The following is a 19,403-nucleotide window of genomic DNA, read 5'->3' on the forward strand; positions in this document are numbered from 1 at the left end:
ACCCACAGAAAATTAATTGTCAGTCCTTCATTAGCATAGTCTCCGCCCTCAGTGGCTTGTGTTTAGGCTCCACCCACAGAAAAAATAATTGTCAGTCCTTCATTAGCATAGTCTCCGCCCTCAGTGGCTTGTGTTTAGGCTCCACCCACAGAAAAATAATTATCAGTCCTTCATTATCATAGTCTCCGCCCTCAGTGCCTTGTGTTTAGGCTCCACCCACAGAAAAAATAATTGTCAGTCCTTCATTAGCATAGTCTCCGCCCTCAGTGGCTTGTGTTTAGGCTCCACCCACAGAAAAATAATTATCAGTCCTTCATTATCATAGTCTCCGCCCTCAGTGCCTTGTGTTTAGGCTCCACCCACAGAAAAAAATAATTGTCAGTCCTTCATTAGCATAGTCTCCGCCCTCAGTGGCTTGTGTTTAGGCTCCACCCACAGAAAAATAATTATCAGTCCTTCATTAGCATAGTCTCCGCCCTCAGTGGCTTGTGTTTAGGCTCCACCCACAGAAAAAATAATTGTCAGTCCTTCATTAGCATAGTCTCCGCCCTCAGTGGCTTGTGTTTAGGCTCCACCCACAGAAAAATAATTATCAGTCCTTCATTAGCATAGTCTCCGCCCTCAGTGGCTTGTGTTTAGGCTCCACCCACAGAAAAAAAATAATTGTCAGTCCTTCATTAGCATAGTCTCCGCCCTCAGTGGCTTGTGTTTAGGCTCCACCCACAGAAAAATAATTATCAGTCCTTCATTAGCATAGTCTCCGCCCTCAGTGGCTTGTGTTTAGGCTCCACCCACAGAAAAATAATTATCAGTCCTTCATTAGCATAGTCTCCGCCCTCAGTGGCTTGTGTTTAGGCTCCACCCACAGAAAAATAATTATCAGTCCTTCGTTAGCATGGTCTCCGCCCTCAGTGGCTTGTGTTTAGGCTCCACCCACAGAAAAATAATTATCAGTCCTTCGTTAGCATGGTCTCCGCCCTCAGTGGCTTGTGTTTAGGCTCCACCCACAGAAAAATTATTGTCAGTCCTTCATTAGCATAGTCTCCGCCCTCAGTGGGTTGTGTTTAGGCTCCACCCACAGAAAATTAATTGTCAGTCCTTCATTAGCATAGTCTCCGCCCTCAGTGGCTTGTTTAGGCTTCACCCACAGAAAAAAAATAATTGTCAGTCCTTCATTAGCATAGTCTCCGCCCTCAGTGGGTTGTGTTTAGGCTCCACCCACAGAAAAATTATTGTCAGTCCTTCATTAGCATAGTCTCCGCCCTCAGTGGCTTGTGTTTAGGCTCCACCCACAGAAAAATAATTATCAGTCCTTCATTATCATAGTCTCCGCCCTCAGTGGCTTGTTTAGGCTTCACCCACAGAAAAAAAATAATTGTCAGTCCTTCATTAGCATAGTCTCCGCCCTCAGTGGCTTGTTTAGGCTTCACCCACAGAAAAAAAATAATTGTCAGTCCTTCATTAGCATAGTCTCCGCCCTCAGTGGGTTGTGTTTAGGCTCCACCCACAGAAAAATAATTATCAGTCCTTCATTAGCATAGTCTCCGCCCTCAGTGGCTTGTGTTTAGGCTCCACCCACAGAAAAAATAATTGTCAGTCCTCCATTAGCATAGTCTCCGCCCTCAGTGGCTTGTGTTTAGGCTCCACCCACAGAAAAATAATTATCAGTCCTTCATTAGCATAGTCTCCGCCCTCAGTGGCTTGTGTTTAGGCTCCACCCACAGAAAATTAATTGTCAGTCCTTCGTTAGCATAGTCTCCGCCCTCAGTGGCTTGTGTTTACACAGATGTGTTTCCATATCAGCAAAACTCCAATAATAAAGCATCATTACTGAGTCGGGCTAGGACGAGTAGATATTTCCAGCTCATGAACTCAAACATTTATTTCAGAGAAGCAAATAAAAGTTACAGACTGCAGCTTTAAAATGTTTTTACAATAATGGGATAAAGTGCAGAACTCATAATTATCAAAATCTTGCCAATGTGACAGAGAGAGACGTGAAGCCTGAACTAGAGCTTTACATTACAACAAGCAGAATAATCTACCAATGCGGAAGAGAAATAGTGTCATTTCAAATCCAAAACAACTGTCAGATTATTCTGCTTGTTTTAAGGAGAATCTCTCTTTATTTTGACTCATTATTCCTGAAAACAACACTATATGTCTAGAAAACGCTTATTAATTTAAGAGTTTTTAGATGTTTGGACTTGAAACCAGACAGAAACTCTCAGTAAGAACAGCCTGTTTTGCAGTGTGGCTGCCCCAGTGACAGCAGAACCGCTTGTTCCCTTTTGTTTATTGCTCAAATATGACCCATATTTCATTCCTGCAGCTGAATGTGTGTGTGACCTGTGTGTTTATGAAGCGTCCCGCTGCTGCTGCTGTATTACTCTGCGCTCCAGCATCTGCTCTGGTGGGACGATGAGTTTCAGAGCCTGATCCAGAGCCACCGCTGTCAGACCCCAGACCCGGTGCTTCGGGCTGAGAAACACAGGCAGTGTGTACCCGTAACGCTCACCCGTGCGGAAGTGTGTGTATCCTCGGTTCCGGGGCTCACACAAATGCTCCAGAGTCAGGGTGAAAATCTCCTCCACCTGCCAAATGAAGCAGCGCAGGGTTAATAGAAGAGTGCGGGGAAAAATAAAGATATGATTTACTGAACTGTACCTCACTGGGGTTCGGCTGGAAAGAGAGCGCCTCCAGTGGGCCGATGTTGGCTATTACTGGCGCTATCATCATTCCAGACTGCAAAAGAGCAGACAGTGGGAGAAACACACTGATAGGCTGGAGTTTAACAGCAGAGGGAACCAACAACAGTTGGATTTCATCTTTGCCATTGGCTTGGTGTGTACAGTCTTTGACAGCAGAGAGCTGAATCTCACCTTATCCCGCAGGGGTTTCAGCACACCCCACACCTTCTCCTCAGGGATGTGGATTCCCAGCTCCTCAGCGGCTTCTCTGAGCGCAGTATCCACAACAGTTCTGTCTGACGGGTCCTTCTTTCCTCCTGCAAAGCTAACAGCACACGAGCACGGTTAAAGGCATCCAAATCCCAGTGGTTTTGAGAGACAGCGCAACGTGATGTAGGAGTTTGGTTTTCCCCGCCCACTTGATTGATTGACAGGAGTGTATTAACATTTCTAAATAGTAATGCATAGAAACATGTTCACAGAAGAGGATTTGCAAATAACTGGGCTCCGATCTTCGTTTGTGGATTACTCAGTTAGCTGGATTTAGATATTGACGATTTGACACGATAGTTTAGATCTTCAAAACTTATCTGAGACTTGTTGTCATAGCAACAGTTCTGGTAACTCAAACCTCGGGAGCAGGTTCATTTCATATAAACAGGATTAGATCAGGTCAGTTCAAGCAAAGGTTATACTGAAAGTATGTACCAAATGCTGATATTTTCTTACAGCAGTTACATATATATATATATATATATATATATATATATATATATATATATATATATACACTTATATATATAAGTAAAAACAAATATATTAAATAAACTTTTTTTTTTTAAAAAGCTTTTTTTTTTAAAGAATAATAATTTATGCTGTCATGTTGTGACCGCTAATATGTCAGTGATTTAAAGTTTTGCAAAAGTTGCAGATGCTTTTACTGAGATCAAAATGCTTTTTTGATGCAAAATTAATTTATAGTTATTCCTTATGCCGATTAATAAACCTTGAGTAGGCCTAGGCTACTATAATAAAGAAACTCTTCTCTAAATGTAGAGCTAAATACACTGATATACATTGAAATACATGATGAATACTCTCGACACATGAGAGTGTAAAGCCTGCAGCTCACAACAAATGTGTGAAGTTATTGGTGTTACATTTAACAAACTGTTTACTATGAATTGTATGTAATTTTGCTCACATGGATAATTGAATATTAATCAGATGATGTCATCACGCTGAAGTGTCGTCATCCAATCGTTGCATTGCTGATCATGATTTGGAGGATGGATAGATCTGTCCTTCACAACACACGCAGCGATCTCATCCAGACATTTTAATCTGATTCGCAAACTTGTTTGAAGAACCAAATCAGCCAGAGATCAGTTATCGAGATGAACAGATCCAAGATCTGCTGAATCATCTTAAATCATTTAAGCGGGTTATGAAGAACAGACCCCTGGGGTTAAAAGATCTGTTCAGCCCTGTGATCAGCTGCAGCTCAAGAATGAGGTTCACAAGTTTAAAGGTTCGAGACACCCTAGAGTACTGTTTTCAAGATGTTAACAGATGTGTGTGTGTGTGTGAGCATCAGCTAAGACAGCGTCAGCACCTGTCAGCTTTAATTGTGGGGAAAACTTGATAATTTGGAGCTTTTGTCGGCTAATTTCACCTTCTGGAACTATTTTTAAGGTAGGATCCAAATAGGTAAAGTATCACGAATCTGCTTGTGGAGTGAAAATGTGTCGGTATCTCATTATTATTTATAGCGGAGTATTCTTATCCTATGAGAAGAGCCGGCTTCTTAATTATTCATGAGCGCGTGTGCTTCCTGAAGGCAAGGCAGACCTGCCAAGCTGTGAGACCCAAAGACTGGGTGAGACCACGTCTACGCAACATTACGGGCTCGTATGTGTTTGTTTCCATGATCCATGGGGTTTGTTGCATGTTTTTCCACCCGATGCTGTCATAGCCAATACAGCAAAGCTGCTGCTGGGGATTGAGAGAGAAGTCCTCCTCATTTATAGTGTTAATATAAACATGATTATAATGATAGAACTTGTTGTGGTTATCTGTATATAAAATGACCAATACCAAATGTAGCAGGGCATTAAAATACTATTTATTTATTTGCATTTTAACCTTGTAAACTATAAAATCATGCGTCTCCTCATGGTTTGTGTCTCATATTGTGAGCCGACTGAAAATAGTTTGCCCCCTGCTGACGCCTCTGAAGCGGTGCCGATGGCTCCACAATGCAGTTCGACAACGCCTGACGTCACCCATTTACATTTACATTTACATTTAGTCATTTAGCAGACGCTTTTATCCAAAGCGACTTACAAATGAGGATTTAAAGTGAATGGGAAGCGTTGATGTTGACTGGGGACTCATTGTTGCAGAAAGGCTTGAATAAACTCCAGCACAAACACATCAGATAACCTCACTGTGGTATTTTAGACTCAGAAACTGGATAAGATTAATCTTAATCTTGATTTTCAGCGGGGTATAATAAATAATCTGAGGGTATTTAGATCTGAATCTCGACAGACACACTCTGGGAACACCAAAGGCTGATCTTATGTTGTGTAAAAGGGGTAAACAGGAGCTCTTGTACCTGACGTCTCCTTTGTGTCTGCCCTTCAGCTGTGCGGATCTGAGTGTGAAGAGCAGCGCTGGATCTCCACGTGACACACACAGACACACCAGCACCGCCGCCCAGCGGTGTGTGTCCCGCTCGTACAGCTCAGCGTTGGCCTGCAGCGAGCGTCTGCAGCGCGCCTCGTTCAGCGCAGACACACACTCCTCAAACTGTGCGTTTCTGTGCAGTCTGCGTCTCTGAATCGCAAACACTGCGGGTCGGCTCTCAGCGCACACATGACCTGCACTAATGCTAACACACGACTGCTGATTTAGACCCCAGCGGTGTGTGTGTCTCCCCGTGCAGCCTTCAGGACTCACTATAGTGGAGAGCGCTGATGGAGGCGCAGTCAAACTGCGGTGTGCAAACGGCAGGACAGAGTTCGTTGAGTGTACACAGCTGAAGTTCATGCGTGCTAAAAGGAAACGAGTGCTAATGCATGTCCGGGAGTATTCAGAGTCTGACACTGCACATACGCCTCTATGAGGAGGAGTGAGAGCAGATCTGGAGCAGAAGTGTCTGTGCTGGAGATGGAGATGAGCATCTCTGAGAGACAGTCTGTGAACCCACAGCAGATTCACACAGGCCTTCACATGCGGAGTGCTGAACATCCTGAAAACACACACACACACACACACACACATACACACATATATTAATGGAGCTATTATGCGCCTTTTACAAGATGTTAACTGCTGTGAGAGTGTGTGTGTGTGTGTGTGTGTGTGTGTTCGAGTTTGAGCTGAGTCTCTGTGAAACTGACCCTTTCAGGCTTTGATCCTACCTGTGGTGTTCTGGTGACTGTCGATTTAAATGCAAATGAGCTTGTGCTCTTTTTCAGAAGAGGGCGGAGCTACAGGTGGTTGTGCGTCAGCCTAGTGACAGATGTAAAACAGCAGTGTGTGTGTGTTGTGAGTGCTGGTCAGGTGTGTGTGTGTGCGCTTCAGTGCGTGCTAGATGCTTCTGTCAGTCTATGTCGCTCCTGTCGCTGTTCATCTAAAACGCCACATCTATAATCCTCTTAGTCTATGCTGACATCATCTTCATCAGGTCATGGGTACTAGTTGCTGAGACTTTCGGCTTTTGCTTTCTAAAGTCGCTGTTATTTGTATGCATATTTGCATTACCTTGGTGCAGCCGCGAGAGAAACATTAAATCATTAATTATTTAATTACTATATACTCGGAGGAAACAAAATGACATTTATACTGGCTGCAATGTATTTGTACATCATTGGGAATGGTTAATTAACTAATGTGCCTTATTTAAATAATCTTGTAGTTATTATTGAATATTTTTATTCCTTTTTTTCTGTTGTTTATTTCTTGATTTGCTGTATATTTTATTAAGCTGATGATGTTACGTACTTTATAAATATCTAAATGTTTTGGCAATGCTGTAATGTCATGCCAATAAAGCAACTTTAGAGAGAGAGAGAGAAAGTAAATAGTTTAAAGTAAGAGAAATAGTAGATTTCTTTCATTTCAACAGCCTTTTTTAATAACTTTAACCCATTATAAAGTGTATAACAGTGTTAAAATAAATAAAAATATAGTTAAAATCATTTTATGTTTGTTTGTTGCATATAATTAATAATTTACATGCTGTGGGTAAAAGGTTTCAATCCGGAGACCACAACAAGTATATTTCAAACCTGTGGGAAGCCCTGGACATTATTTATGTGGCAGGGTTCAACGCTAAGGATTTTTTATACGGGTCCGATTGGGCCATTGGTTGAGATTTTTACTTGCCCTGCCAAAATTTTCACTGGCCTCACCAAAAAAAAAAAAAACTAAAAAGTTAATAACTATTTCTTAGCCACATATTTTAAATAATGGCAAAATTATGCCTGTGAATCTAGAATTTAAACATTTTAAATATGTTAATAAATGTATAATAAGCAAAATTCAAGATTTTATGCAAATGAAAGAGCAGTATGAAAAATGTGCTGGTAGTTTAATGCAATTCTAAATAATTTTTATAGAAATGGCTTTTTTTTTTTCAGTTTCTTAATTTTGTTCCCATGTAATTGTCTGCTTCTAAGACTTTAGAAACAGATGTTTTCTTTTAGCCTCATTGTTTAATTTTGCCGCCATGTTGCCATCTTTTCGCTGTACTGGTTGTTACCACGTTACAAAAAAAAAAAAACTGCTCAACGTTACTGGCTGATAGGGGCCAGTAACAATCCTGTCTACTGTCCCAAGTGTCTTTCACACTGGCCCCGGGCCACCGGGCAGTCCTTATTGTTGAGCCCTGTGTGGTATTTTAAGCTGTAACATTAACTCCACTACACACTTAACATATTGTAAAAAGAGCCATAATAGGTCATCTGTAAGGTTTTGCATGGTTTCTCCTCGTTATTTAAAGTCATTAGTTGGTCTTAGCTAAACTAGTAGAGCTAATCAAAGCTGTTTAGACTCAATTGTGGTAAAGTTGGATTTACAGTCACACATTCAGACTTCCTCCTTAATAATTTAACATCAGAAAAGTGTTCTTTGCTAATTCCTAACAGGAAAATCACATTACATCGCTTTTTTTTCTTCACTTTTGCCAATTGGTGAAGTTTTTTTTCCCTCTCCACTAGCTTGCATGGTTTGGGATCACATCAATGGATTTGCCCTCCAGTGTTCAGACCCTCTGTAGTGATTATTAAACCACACTGAACTGAACTACACTTTTACAATTTACTATGATCTTCTATGTGAAGCTGCTTTGACATGATCTACATTGTAAAAGCGCTATACAAATAAAGGTCAACTGAATTCAATTAAATTATCAGCCAATGACTATCAAAGTACAACGTTGTTTACAGTCTATTGAGTAGTGCTAATGTTGTTGTGAAGTTAGACTTATACCATTTCAGACTCAATATTCAAAGTTGCACAATAAACAAAACATGAGCCATGTCATTGAACTAATAAGCGAATATAAACCCAACTTAACCTCAATTTAGACTACACACATGATACAGAAGAGCCTTTAACCCACTGCTGATCATACAGTGTCATACAGAGGTCACTTATTATTTTAGTGCATCACTAAACCCCTACTTTACCTGACACATAACGCGTGTGACAGCAAGCATGCTATCCACTACTCTAGCTGTATTATTTCTTTATAAACTACACTGCTTCACTGGCGAACAGCACAGTTTAAAATTAGTACTCGTCGTTCAGAAAATAATCGCTAACTAACCAGAAACATTTACAACTAACTGATCAGCCATTGAGTTCATACAGGTGCACATATTAATATCAATAGCTATATATGCTCAACAGCACTCACCTTAAAATAACACATAATCAGCACGATGACGTCTGAAGGATGTTGTGACAGAGGGAACTTCCTCTTCTTCTGCGGTGTGAAAGAGTGTTGAGTGTTGAGTGTTCGCCACCTAGAGGGCGCGCGCACTCCACAAACTGACAACGCTCATTAAATTTATTATTTATTTTGTGTCGACCTGAAGTCATTTTGACGTGTTTCACAAAAAGGTTAAGCTTCTATGATGAAAATGGCAAAATTACGATAAAGAGTTAGTTTAAAATATCCGTCCTTTAGTTTGTTGTACTTTTAAAACGTGCTTTATTCTGGTTCTAGTAATTCAACTTAATATATACATTATAACTCTAATCAAATAACACAGTAACACATAGTCACAATTTAGCAAGTTTCTTTTTTAAAACACACACCTTGTTTCATTTGCAATTACTTTGACAGCTGTTTTCTGTTCATTCATTTTCAAAGGATCTGATTCACAATCATTCGGATCGACTCCTCTGAATGAACCGACTCGTGGGCTGTTGCCACCAAACGCTTAAAAACAAGTGTAAAGTGCTGAATTTCTCACCAGACTCTTTTAATCTCGCTTCAGGTGAGTTCATTAATAATAATAATCATCGTCTGGTCATCTTTGCTTCTTGCGAACAGTTTATGATAGTCACGTATTTAGAAACGTTATAAAATGGGGTTTCCTAACAGTTGTGTGTTTATTAGTAGCTATGTGATTGTTTGTGTGTTGGCTTTTATTCATGTTTTGCCATGCTCAATTCGTCAGAATTCATTATTCAGGATTAATTAAGTTTTTTGTGCGTTGTACTCTGGTTGTACTGCTTAAAAAAATAATACATACATGTCAGCATTGGAATGTGAATTTGCCCACCGTAGTACTATGTTCATTTGGAGCTGTGTAAATAAACAGTTAAATGGTCAGTAATATGTTTTATAATTATTATTTACAGAAGAAAAAATAAATAGTTTACATTAGCAGCAAATACATCAGCAAACAGTTCAGCTTATTAAAATAATAGCTATTATAAAGAAACTGAATCAAGCTATGAACTCCCATAAGCCTCTTCTTTGCTGTATAACTCACACATTCTGATTAAAGAGCAGCGACTGAATCTCATATTTATTACATTTTTTTTGTTTAATTACATTAAGTAACGTGTCACTTTAAAACTGCACACATCTAACATTATAATAAAAGCATTCGACTGCTTTTCAAACTTTTTATGCTCATTTAGGACAAAAAAAGTTGCGTAAAAAACCCCCCACCAAGATCGACATCTTTAGAATTAATATTAATTATGTGTATATGTCTGTTCAAACACACACCCAAAACCTAGACTTTCGCTCTGCTTTAAATCATGCATACAGAATTTGTTTGGGATACTATGGAGCGCGTCAGCTGACAGTCACGCACTGCTATATGACTGTTTTGAGGATTGCATATAAAGAGGAGACGGCACCCAGGCCCGGATTGGCTAAATGGTTTTTTGGCCATGAGGGCCGGTGTCCCTAGCTGCTTGCACTCTCAGCAGTCACATTTTTTTCTTTTTTTTCATCTATTTATTTATTTGACCATAGCCTCACTCTTTTTATTCATTATTTTGCCGCAGTGCCGCTCTTCTTATTTATTTTCTCGCAGCACCGTGAGCAAAATGCAGCCTGCAGGTTAACTAACATTGATGACGTAACTATCATCATTCGACCCCAAACAGCGGCACCTTAGTGAATATTAGAATTAGAATAATTAATTTTAATGAATATTACACCTGCTCAATGAAAATCAGAGGATTCACTACATTAATAAATCTGACAGAACTTGATCAGAAATCTAAAATAGGGAGAAAAAGATTAAGCCATCAATAGAAAGTAATACCTTGCGGGTCACAGTGCAATACATATTGTTTATTCCCACTGTAATAGTGCCATTGTGGTCCAGTGGTAAGCACTTTGCGTTACTACGATGCTGACCCGTGTTCGAATCTCACCTGGAAAATTTTATTTTATTTTATTTTTTTCATTTTTATTGTTAAGACATATAATACTGTTAGTGCTGTTGAACATTTGAATTTCCAAAGCAGCTGTTTTATTGAAAAAGACGTGATAGTGTCAGAAACTGAATTGGAAATGAACTTATTTTATTATAGTCAGTTGTCAACTGAGGTAGGCCGGTTTGGCTTGAAACTTCAATGAAAAGGAAGGGAATCCTGCTATTTTTGTATTTATTTCAAAGTGTTTTATGCCTAAATTAAATGAAAGCACAGAACAGACTCACACTTAAGAGCAAGGGGTGGGCCCTGGTGGTTCGGCGGTATAGGTTGCGTACAGGGAGGATTAGCTATTTAATGTTTATTGCCACCCTTCAGAGAAAGACTGAAAATACAGGAGAAATATGGGATGATAGCGGGATAGAACTGTAAAATACGGGAGAATCCCAGGAAAAACGGAAGGGTTGACGAGTATGACTGATAGGCTTTTCCGCATATAAATATACCAAATAAACAATCTTAAAAAATAGGTTAAAGAATGTTTTTCATACTGGTTTATTCTATTAACTTTACTAGCCATTTTATATGTACAAATGAAATCTGAGTGTTAACCTCGATGCCTAAACCAACTGTCCAGACATTGTAAAATAAATCAAACATTTATTCCAAACAGAATTTCAAGACCAATCTCCGCATTTTCATCAACCTACCGAAAAGGACATTAGATTCGTTTAAGCATAATCACCACTATGAGAGAGACAGTCCAGCTCATACCATGTCAAATCTATATAGACATTATATTATATTCTTAGAAGTATTGTTGCTAGTCATCCCACGGTTAGACAATTGTCATGCTATGTCTTTTCATAGTGTAGGTGACGTTTAAGGGGTTTAATGAAACTAAAACACTGTCATAGTATTACAGTATTATCATCACCTTTTCATGACATCACTTTATTGATTAGTCAGAGTTGTGCTGAAGTTTCCAGCCTCTGACCAGCTCAGCAGGTTTATCCGCCTTCCTCTCATTTTTCTCCGCTTGTGTCATTCGGCGCTGTGCAAATCCCGAACTGGTAATGCTAGTTTAGTTGAGCTCACCGCTCCCACTGAGCTTTAAAAGCAGACTCCGCTCCGCCACTGCTGATTTCTGATCATCTCCTCTGCTCCTCCAGTGTAATGTCCTCCTGGGCTCCAGAACTCTTCTCCTGTTCAATATGTCTGGATGTGCTGAAGGATCCGGCTACGCTGGCCTGCGGCCACAGTTACTGCCTGCTGTGCATCCAGAAGCACTGGGACTCCAGAGTGGCCCGAGCTGAGTTCGAGTGTCCTCAGTGCCGACGCAAGTTCAGCCCTCGGCCCGTCCTGGCCTGCAGCAGGGTGCTGATGGAGGCGCTGGAGAAGTTGCAGCTGAGCCAGCAGGATGGGGTCGTGTCCGGAGCTGCGTTACCCTCCTCAGGCCTGTACCCCACCCTGCCCTCGTCCTCCCCACACCTCTGCCCCGTACACCAGCGGCAGCCGGAGCTGTACTGCATGCAGGACCAGCAGAGAGTCTGTGAGGACTGCAGCCGCCTCACACACAGCACACATCAAGTGGTGCGGCCCGAACTGCAGCAGAGCAAGATACAGGTACTGCAGATACTTCATTCATACCCGAAAGTAGATTTGTTTTGCTGTCAAGAGTCCTTATTCATGATGACAGCCATCAGAGAACATCAAGGACACCAAACACCCAACCCTTGTGTGCTGTTCAGATTGACTCCTCTTTGGTGATGTTGGGGTCTGTTTTTGCCCCATACCTGGAATTGCTTAGGGCCCCAAATCCAATTCCACCCCTGATTATAGTTTGTGTGTGTGTGTGTGTGTGTGTGTGTGTGTGTTCTAAATGTACTGTGATGTTCACACACAGGAGGAGCTGAAGGACGCGAGCGCTCGTATCCAGAGCAGCATCGCAGACAGAGAGAAGCTCCTGCAGAGTCTCCCACAGCTCACGGACACCTACCAGGTCCAACACACACACCTCATCATCTTCTGCCTGTCAGTCTGTCTGTGTGTGTGTGTGTAAGTGTGTGTTGATCAGTGTGTGTGTGTGTGTGCAGGGCTCTGTGCAGCAGCTGATGCAGGACTCCCAGTCAGTGTTCTCCGGTGTGTGTGGCCTGCTGGAGATCAGCGTGTCTCAGCTGCTGCAGCTCCTCCAGGCTCATCAGTCCTCCTGGCTGCTCCTCATGCAGACGGAGACGCAGCGGCTGCAGCAGGACATCAGCAGACTCCAGCGCCGGCAGCAGGAGATGCAGACGCTGAGCAGCATTAGCGAGCCCGTCGACTTCCTCAGCGTAAGACACTGAACGCACACACTCTCTGCTCGCTGTGTCATGTGATCTGTCATGGGAAGGGATTGACAGTAATGTGTCAGGTGGGGAAGACTGCACCACGTCTTCATTTCACACAGATTACAAAACTAGCCAAAAGTGTAGTGTTGCTGATTGAGAATGGCTCTCAAACTAACTTCGAGATGGTCACGTGTTTATGATTGACCACAGCCGGTGCTGCATTAACTAACATATGATTGACCAATCAGACGACTCCAAATGCACATCAATAACCAGATTTCCTTCTGTTGGTCATCTTCGTCTTAAAGAATTCCCCATCCTAGATTACAGCGTGGCGCAGTGGATAAGTGGTTAGCACTGTGGCCTCACAGCAAGAAGGTCTCTGGTTTGAGTCTCGGCTGGGTCAGTTGGTGTTTCTGTGTGGAGTTTGCATGTTCTCCCCGTGTTGGCGTGGGTTTCCTCCGGGTGCTCCCCACAGTCCAAACACATGCGCTATAAGGGAATTGATACCGTATATGAGTGTTTTAGTACTGGGATAAACCATGCTGGTATAGTTGGCGGTTCATTCCAGCGTGGCAAACCTCTAATAATCAAGGAATAGGCTGAGCGAACAAATTCAAACTGGTTCTCGAGACCTACCTGAGCTCAACCTCCCTCTCTCCTGATGAAACGGGAGGGAGCCCCAGGCTCGAGGATGTTCTTAATTTTTTAAACATCATTTTCAGGACAATATTATTAGCCCCTTTAAGCTATATATTTTTTCTGGATAGTCTACAGCAGGAGTTCTCAAACTTTTCAGCCCGCAACCCCTAAAATAACAATTCCAGTGACCTGCGACCCCCACTGTGCTCGGACGTGGTTATAAGTAGGCCCTAACGGAATCTGCGCGCGCAGATTTTTAGCCCATCATTGATTCAGTTTATTGTGTAAATGTGTGTAAATCTATATTTATTCAGTTTTAAATTAATTACAGTAATATTATTGACTAATATGAAAATGTTCATCTGATTTATTCACAATGCAGTGTGTACAGTAATATTTTCTGTCTTTTAGTAGAGATATTATATGAGAGACTTGCTTTGCTTACCAAATAAAGTGGATCTAAATGGATTTGCATTTTAAACATTAAATAAAAGTTTAAAAGATGTTATTTTTTAGGTCACATATTAAGGTTTTAGTTATGATACTTCCAAAATAATTACGCAGAAATCCACAGATTTTTACCAAAATCCTATGCAGAACTAGCCAAAAACGTCTGCAAATTCCGTCTGGCTCTAGTTAGTAGCACACAAATATTGCACGCACACACACACACACACACACACACACACACACACACACACACACACACACACACCAATAGGAGCTATATAAACATAAGCATATACAACCATATATATTGTATAATCCTTTTTCATTCATTCATTCATTTTCTTGTCGGCTTAGTCCCTTTATTAATCTGGGGTCGCCACAGCGGAATGAACCGCCAACTTATCCAGCAAGTTTTTACGCAGCGGATGCCCTTCCAGCTGCAACCCATCTCTGGGAAACATCCACACACACATTCACACACACACTCATACACTACGACCCAATTCCCCTGTACCGCATGTGTTTGGACTGTGGGGGAAACCGGAGCACCTGGAGGAAACCCACGCGAACGCAGGGAGAACATGCAAACTCCACACAGAAACGCCAACTGAGCCGAGGCTCCAACCAGCGACCTTCTTGCTGTGAGGCGACAGCACTACCTCCTGTGCCACTGCCTCGCCCATAATCATTATTCATTTGTTTAATTTAATATTGAATCACTCAATGAGAATGGTGAGCACAACATGTACAGCACAAGACTAATCTTGGTTTAATTTTGGAGCCACTTGCAGATCCTCCTCCTTGTTCAGTCGTGGCCTTGATTTATATCATATGTGATGTGAGTGCCATAAAGGTGTCAGTTTAATATTGTACCGCAAAATCAATCTGCTGCAACTAACACTACTGCTGCAGGGCTCACAAATAAAATATAATTATTAATAAAATATGATAATTCTAATGGTTTAATAAAATAAATGAGATTTTTGGACCCTCCCCCCCCGCCTAGTTACCCTAATTACCCTAGTGAAGCCTTTAAATGTCACTTTAAGCTGTATAGAAGTGTCTTGAAGAATATCTAGTCTAATATTATTCACTGTCATCATGACAAAGAGATAATAAGTCAGTTATTAGAGATGAGTTATTAACACTGTTATGATTAGGATTGTGCTGGAGAAATCTGCTCTCTGTTAAACAGAAATTGGGGAAAAAATAAACAGGGGGGCTAATATTTCTGCCTTCAGCTGTACGCTTTATTATGCACATCTTCAAAATGTATGCGCATCTCAGCATCTCCATCAGGCATTTTCGTGAAATGTGATAATCCTAAATCAGCACAAAACAGATGGATGGTAACAGCTGATGTCACTCTTGAGCGATTCGTCCAATCACAGTGCAGGAGGGGCGGGACTATAACACACCACTGTGAACAAACACTCTGCTTTCAAGAGTTTCTACAGCTGGGTTACTCTCTGAACCAATCACAGCAGCCGACCGAAACAAACACTGCGCTGCAAATACACACACACACACACACACCATCTAGAGTTGCTATTTGGGTTCATCTTCGATAATAAATTAGCATTTTTATCTCTCTGTGTGTGTGTGTGTGTGTGTGTGTGTGTGTTCAGGCGTTCAGTGCCATGTCCTCTGTGGATGCATCGGAGCGTGCGCAGCTGGAGATCCAGACTCCAGATTCTGTGGTTTCAGGAGTCAGATCCGCTCTGGACTCTTTCAGAGAGAGCGCAGAACACCTGACCAAAACCTGCCTGGCCTCGGTCTTCAGAGTCGGTGAGTTCAGCTGGAGGGAATCATCCCCGTATCCCACCTTCAGCATCCCCGTCTGCTGTAACGTCTGCGTCTACACCATTATCATTTTGGTAAAAGACACGGTCGACCCAGAAGAGTGTGTGTCCTCTTCAGTACCTCACACTCGAGCGCATGCAGACCTGGTTGAGTTTCTCCTGTTGAACTCAGAGGAGGATATTCTGAAGAATGCTGGAGGAAACACCTGCCGCTAATGTGTACTGTATGAAGAAAACAAAGAGTGTAGGTCAGTGTGTGTCTGCTGCAGCATTCCTCTGAATATCTTCCTTTGTGTTCAACAGCAGAGGGAAACACACTCGGGTGTGGTGAATCAGCTCTAAGTGAATGGGATATATGCACACAGACTTTCATTTTCCCAAGATGTGTGTGTTTGACAGTCTGTTGTGTGTGTCCTGCAGTGAACGAGGCGTCCGCAGCGACACACACCTGCAGTGATGAAGGAGCCAGCGTCTCCAGTGTGTGTGAGAGCACAGGTGAGCTCAGGGGTGCTGCTGCTGTATGAGCAGCTGATCTTCAGTGTGTGTGTGTGTGTGTGTGTGTGTGTGTGTGTGTGTGTGTGTGTGTGTGTTTATAAAGTAGTTTTCTCCTCCTCCACAGCAGTGAAGTCTGACTCTGCAGATGAGGAACACACAGCTCAAGCTTCTGCTGCTGCAACACCAGACCAGCACAGGACACCAGCGGCTGCACAGGCCTCTGCAGGTACACACACACACACACACACACACACACACACACACACACACACACACATAGGGGTTGGACAATGAAGCTGAAGGTTTTAGAGCGCAGTATTTGATCAGTCTGGTCTCTACTGATGCTGCTGGAGGAAAACCTTTCCTGACTCGCTCCTCCAAAACACCCCAGTGCTCAATAATGTTTACGTCTGGGTACTGTGCAGGCCATGGCAGATGTTCAACTTCACTGTCGTGTTCATCAGACCGCTCTGTCTCCAGTCGTGCTGTGTGTGTTGCTGCATTATCATTCTGACACACACCACTTCTTCAGGAGGCAGTGTTTGACCCATTGGGTCACATGCTCCTCCAGAAGGGGTGGGTAGTTCTTGGCAGCGACGCTTCATCTAGCAGCAGTGTTGGTCTAGGGAACACCATGATATTGAGCCCAAACAGTCACTGACGTTAACAGTTTCTGCATGTGTGTGTGTGTGTGTGTTGTGTCTGCAGAGGAGGCTGCTGCGTGCGTGTGTGTGTCCAATCCAGCTCCGAAGACCAGAGAGGAAATGCTCAAATGTAAGACACACTGCGTCTGCTTCTGTGTATGATTGAGAAAGTGTGTGTGTGTGTGTGTGTGTGTGTGTGTGTATTGATGTGTGTCCCTCTGTTCAGTCCGTGTGGATCTGACTCTGGACCAGAACTCTGCGTTCCAGCACATCCGTCTGTCTGAGGGGTTCCGGAAGGCGACTCTGTGTGCGGAGCGGCAGAACTATCCAGAACACCCGCAGCGCTTCCTCTACTGGAGACAGGTGCTGTGTGTGGAGCCGCTCGCCGGCAGCCCATACTACTGGGAGGTGGAGTGGACTGGCCAGAGGGTAAACACACACACACACACACACACACACTAACACACACACACACACACACATATATACTGTACACACACAGACAGTCTCACACCTCTGTGACAGCCTCTGCTGCTGAGAAACACAGAAATGTGAAAAGGGTCCACAAATAAACTAAACACCCCCTCCTCCTCTTTTTCCCCCTTCTCCTCCTCCTCCTTTACGTCATTCTCCTCCTCCTCCTCTTCTTCCTGCTCCTCATTATTCTCCTCCTCCCCCTCCTCCTCTCTTCTTCCTCGTCCTTTCCCTCCTCCTTCTTTTCTCCTCCTCCTCCTGCTTTCCCTCCTCTTCTTCTTTCTCCTCGTCCTTTCCCTCCTCTTCCTCCGTTTCCTTCTTCTCCTCTCTCCTTTTTTTCCTCTTCTTCCTCCCTCCTGCTGCTCCTTATTCCCCTCATTCTCCTCTTATTCCTTCTCCTCCTTTTCCTCTTCATTCTTTTCCTCCTCTTCTTTTTTCCTCTTCTTACTCCGAATCCCCCTACCTCCTCCTCCTTCTCCTCCTTCTGCTCCCCCTCCTCCTTCTTTTCCTCTTCCTCCTTTCCTATTCTTCCTCCACTCCTCCTTTCTCTCCTCCTTCCCCTATTCCTCCTCCTCCTCCTCTTTTTCCTCCTCCTCATCCTTTTCCTCCTTCCCTGCTTCCTCCTTCTCCTCCTCCTTGCCCTCTTCCTCCTCCTCCTCTCCTTCCCCTCCTCCTTCTGCCCCCTCCTCCTCTTCTTTCTTTCTCCTCCTTCTCCTTCTACTCTTCCTCCTTTTTTCCTCTTCCCCCTCCTCCTGCTCCTCCTTCTTCTCCTCCACCTCATTCTCCTCCTCTTCTTCTTACTTTTCCTCCTTTTCCTCCTCCTTTTCCTCTTCCTTCTTTTCCTCCTTGTTCTTTCTCTCCTCCTTCTCCTTTTCCTCCTCCTTCCTCCTTTTTTCCTCTTGCTCCTCCCATTATCCTTCCCTCCTGCTGCTCCTGTTTCTCCTCTACCTCATTCTCCCCCTCCTCCTCTTCTTCCACCTCCTCATCCTTCCCCTTCTTCTCCTCTTCCTTTTCCTCCTCTTCCTCCTCCTGCTCCTCCTTGTCTTCCTCCTTCTCCTCCTCTTCCTCCTTTTTTTCTCCTCCTCTTCCTCCTCCTGCTCCTCCTCCTCTTCCTCCTTTTTTTTTCCTCCTCTTCCTCCTCCTGCTCCTCCTCCTCTTCCTCCTCCTCCTCCTGCAGGTGACGGTGGGTGTGGCGTACGCACACATGGACCGCTCCTCCTCCGGCGACCGCGCCCGTCTGGGCCACAACGCGGAGTCCTGGAGCCTGTACTGGTCCGGCCGAGCCTTCTCACTGTGGCATGCTGGGAAGGAGACGCCGCTGCAGGGACCCAAAGCCAAGCGCATCGGGGTCTATGTAGACCAGCAGGCCGGCGTTCTGGCCTTCTACCGCGTCACACACACTCCCACTCACGCAGACGCGCAGGAGATCTGCTGCGTACACACCGAGTTCCAGCGCCCTCTGCTGGCCAGCTTCAGATTCTGGTCTGGGGTCGGCTCCTCCATCAGCCTGTGCCCACTCGAGTGAGTGAGTGAGTGAGTGTGTGTCTGTGTGTGTGTGTGTGTGTGTGTGTGTGTGTGTGTGTGTGTGTGTGTGCACCAGGGTGACCTCACAGAGAAATGAAGACTATCAGTGAACACGGTTGAGTAAATTTCAGATGATCTGCCCAGAATAATCCTCATAGCTCCGTCATGAACTCGCCCGGGAGGTTTGGAAGCTCTGAGGGTTTTCTAATCACGCAACACTAAATAAGGAAACTCTTCTTAAAGGGACAGTCCACCTAAAATGGCAGTGATATCACTTCCTCATTCTCCACTGGTTCACGAGCCTGTTCGAGTTTCTGTGACTGTATCTCTGCATATGAATGTGTTTGTCTTGTTTGTAAAACTGTGATTTGCTTCAAAATGATGAACACAACTGAATCACGTCAGATGAGCTGATTAAATCAAGTGTTTTGCTTCAAA

At 43.4% G+C, this 19,403-nt stretch overlaps 2 protein-coding genes across 6 annotated transcripts; one reads left to right on the forward strand and one right to left on the reverse strand.

Moving 5' to 3' along the window:
* Positions 1 to 1,856: 1,856 nt before the first annotated feature.
* On the reverse strand, positions 1,857 to 8,670 carry nudt8 (nudix hydrolase 8). 4 transcript variants are annotated; one of them, XM_021481476.3, is made up of 5 exons: positions 8,620 to 8,660; positions 5,311 to 5,946; positions 2,883 to 3,015; positions 2,673 to 2,745; positions 1,857 to 2,594 (listed from the first exon to the last, which is right to left on the reverse strand). In XM_021481476.3, exons 2-5 carry the CDS (start codon positions 5,943 to 5,945, stop codon positions 2,554 to 2,556), a joined length of 882 nt encoding a protein of 293 aa, XP_021337151.2. In that variant the 5' UTR covers position 5,946; positions 8,620 to 8,660; the 3' UTR covers positions 1,857 to 2,553.
* A 442-nt stretch (positions 8,671 to 9,112) lies between these two features.
* ftr86 (finTRIM family, member 86) lies at positions 9,113 to 19,403 on the forward strand. Of its 2 annotated transcripts, NM_001076579.1 has the most exon segments (10): positions 9,113 to 9,205; positions 11,780 to 12,233; positions 12,514 to 12,609; positions 12,704 to 12,937; positions 15,655 to 15,814; positions 16,249 to 16,323; positions 16,448 to 16,549; positions 17,032 to 17,097; positions 17,194 to 17,396; positions 18,619 to 19,403. In NM_001076579.1, coding segments are annotated over 9 exon segments (1,734 nt in total). In that variant the 5' UTR covers positions 9,113 to 9,205; positions 11,780 to 11,783; the 3' UTR covers positions 18,967 to 19,403.

Source organism: Danio rerio, chromosome 15 (genome assembly GCF_049306965.1).
Source record: "Danio rerio strain Tuebingen ecotype United States chromosome 15, GRCz12tu, whole genome shotgun sequence".
NCBI lineage: Eukaryota > Metazoa > Chordata > Actinopteri > Cypriniformes > Danionidae > Danio > Danio rerio.

Coding starts and splice junctions, on each gene's coding strand:
- ftr86 (XM_009291324.5), top strand. CDS start 11,784: ATGTCCTCCTGGGCTCCAGAACTCTTCTCCTGTTCAATATGTCTGGAT. Junction 12,938..15,654: donor AGCCCGTCGACTTCCTCAGC/GTAAGACACTGA, acceptor GTGTGTGTTCAG/GCGTTCAGTGCCATGTCCTC. Junction 16,324..16,447: donor CAGTGTGTGTGAGAGCACAG/GTGAGCTCAGGG, acceptor CCTCCTCCACAG/CAGTGAAGTCTGACTCTGCA.
- nudt8 (XM_021481475.3), bottom strand. CDS start 5,945: ATGTTCAGCACTCCGCATGTGAAGGCCTGTGTGAATCTGCTGTGGGTT. Junction 3,016..5,310: donor AGACACAAAGGAGACGTCAG/GTACAAGAGCTC, acceptor GTGTGCTGTTAG/CTTTGCAGGAGGAAAGAAGG. Junction 2,595..2,672: donor CTCTTTCCAGCCGAACCCCA/GTGAGGTACAGT, acceptor TTCATTTGGCAG/GTGGAGGAGATTTTCACCCT.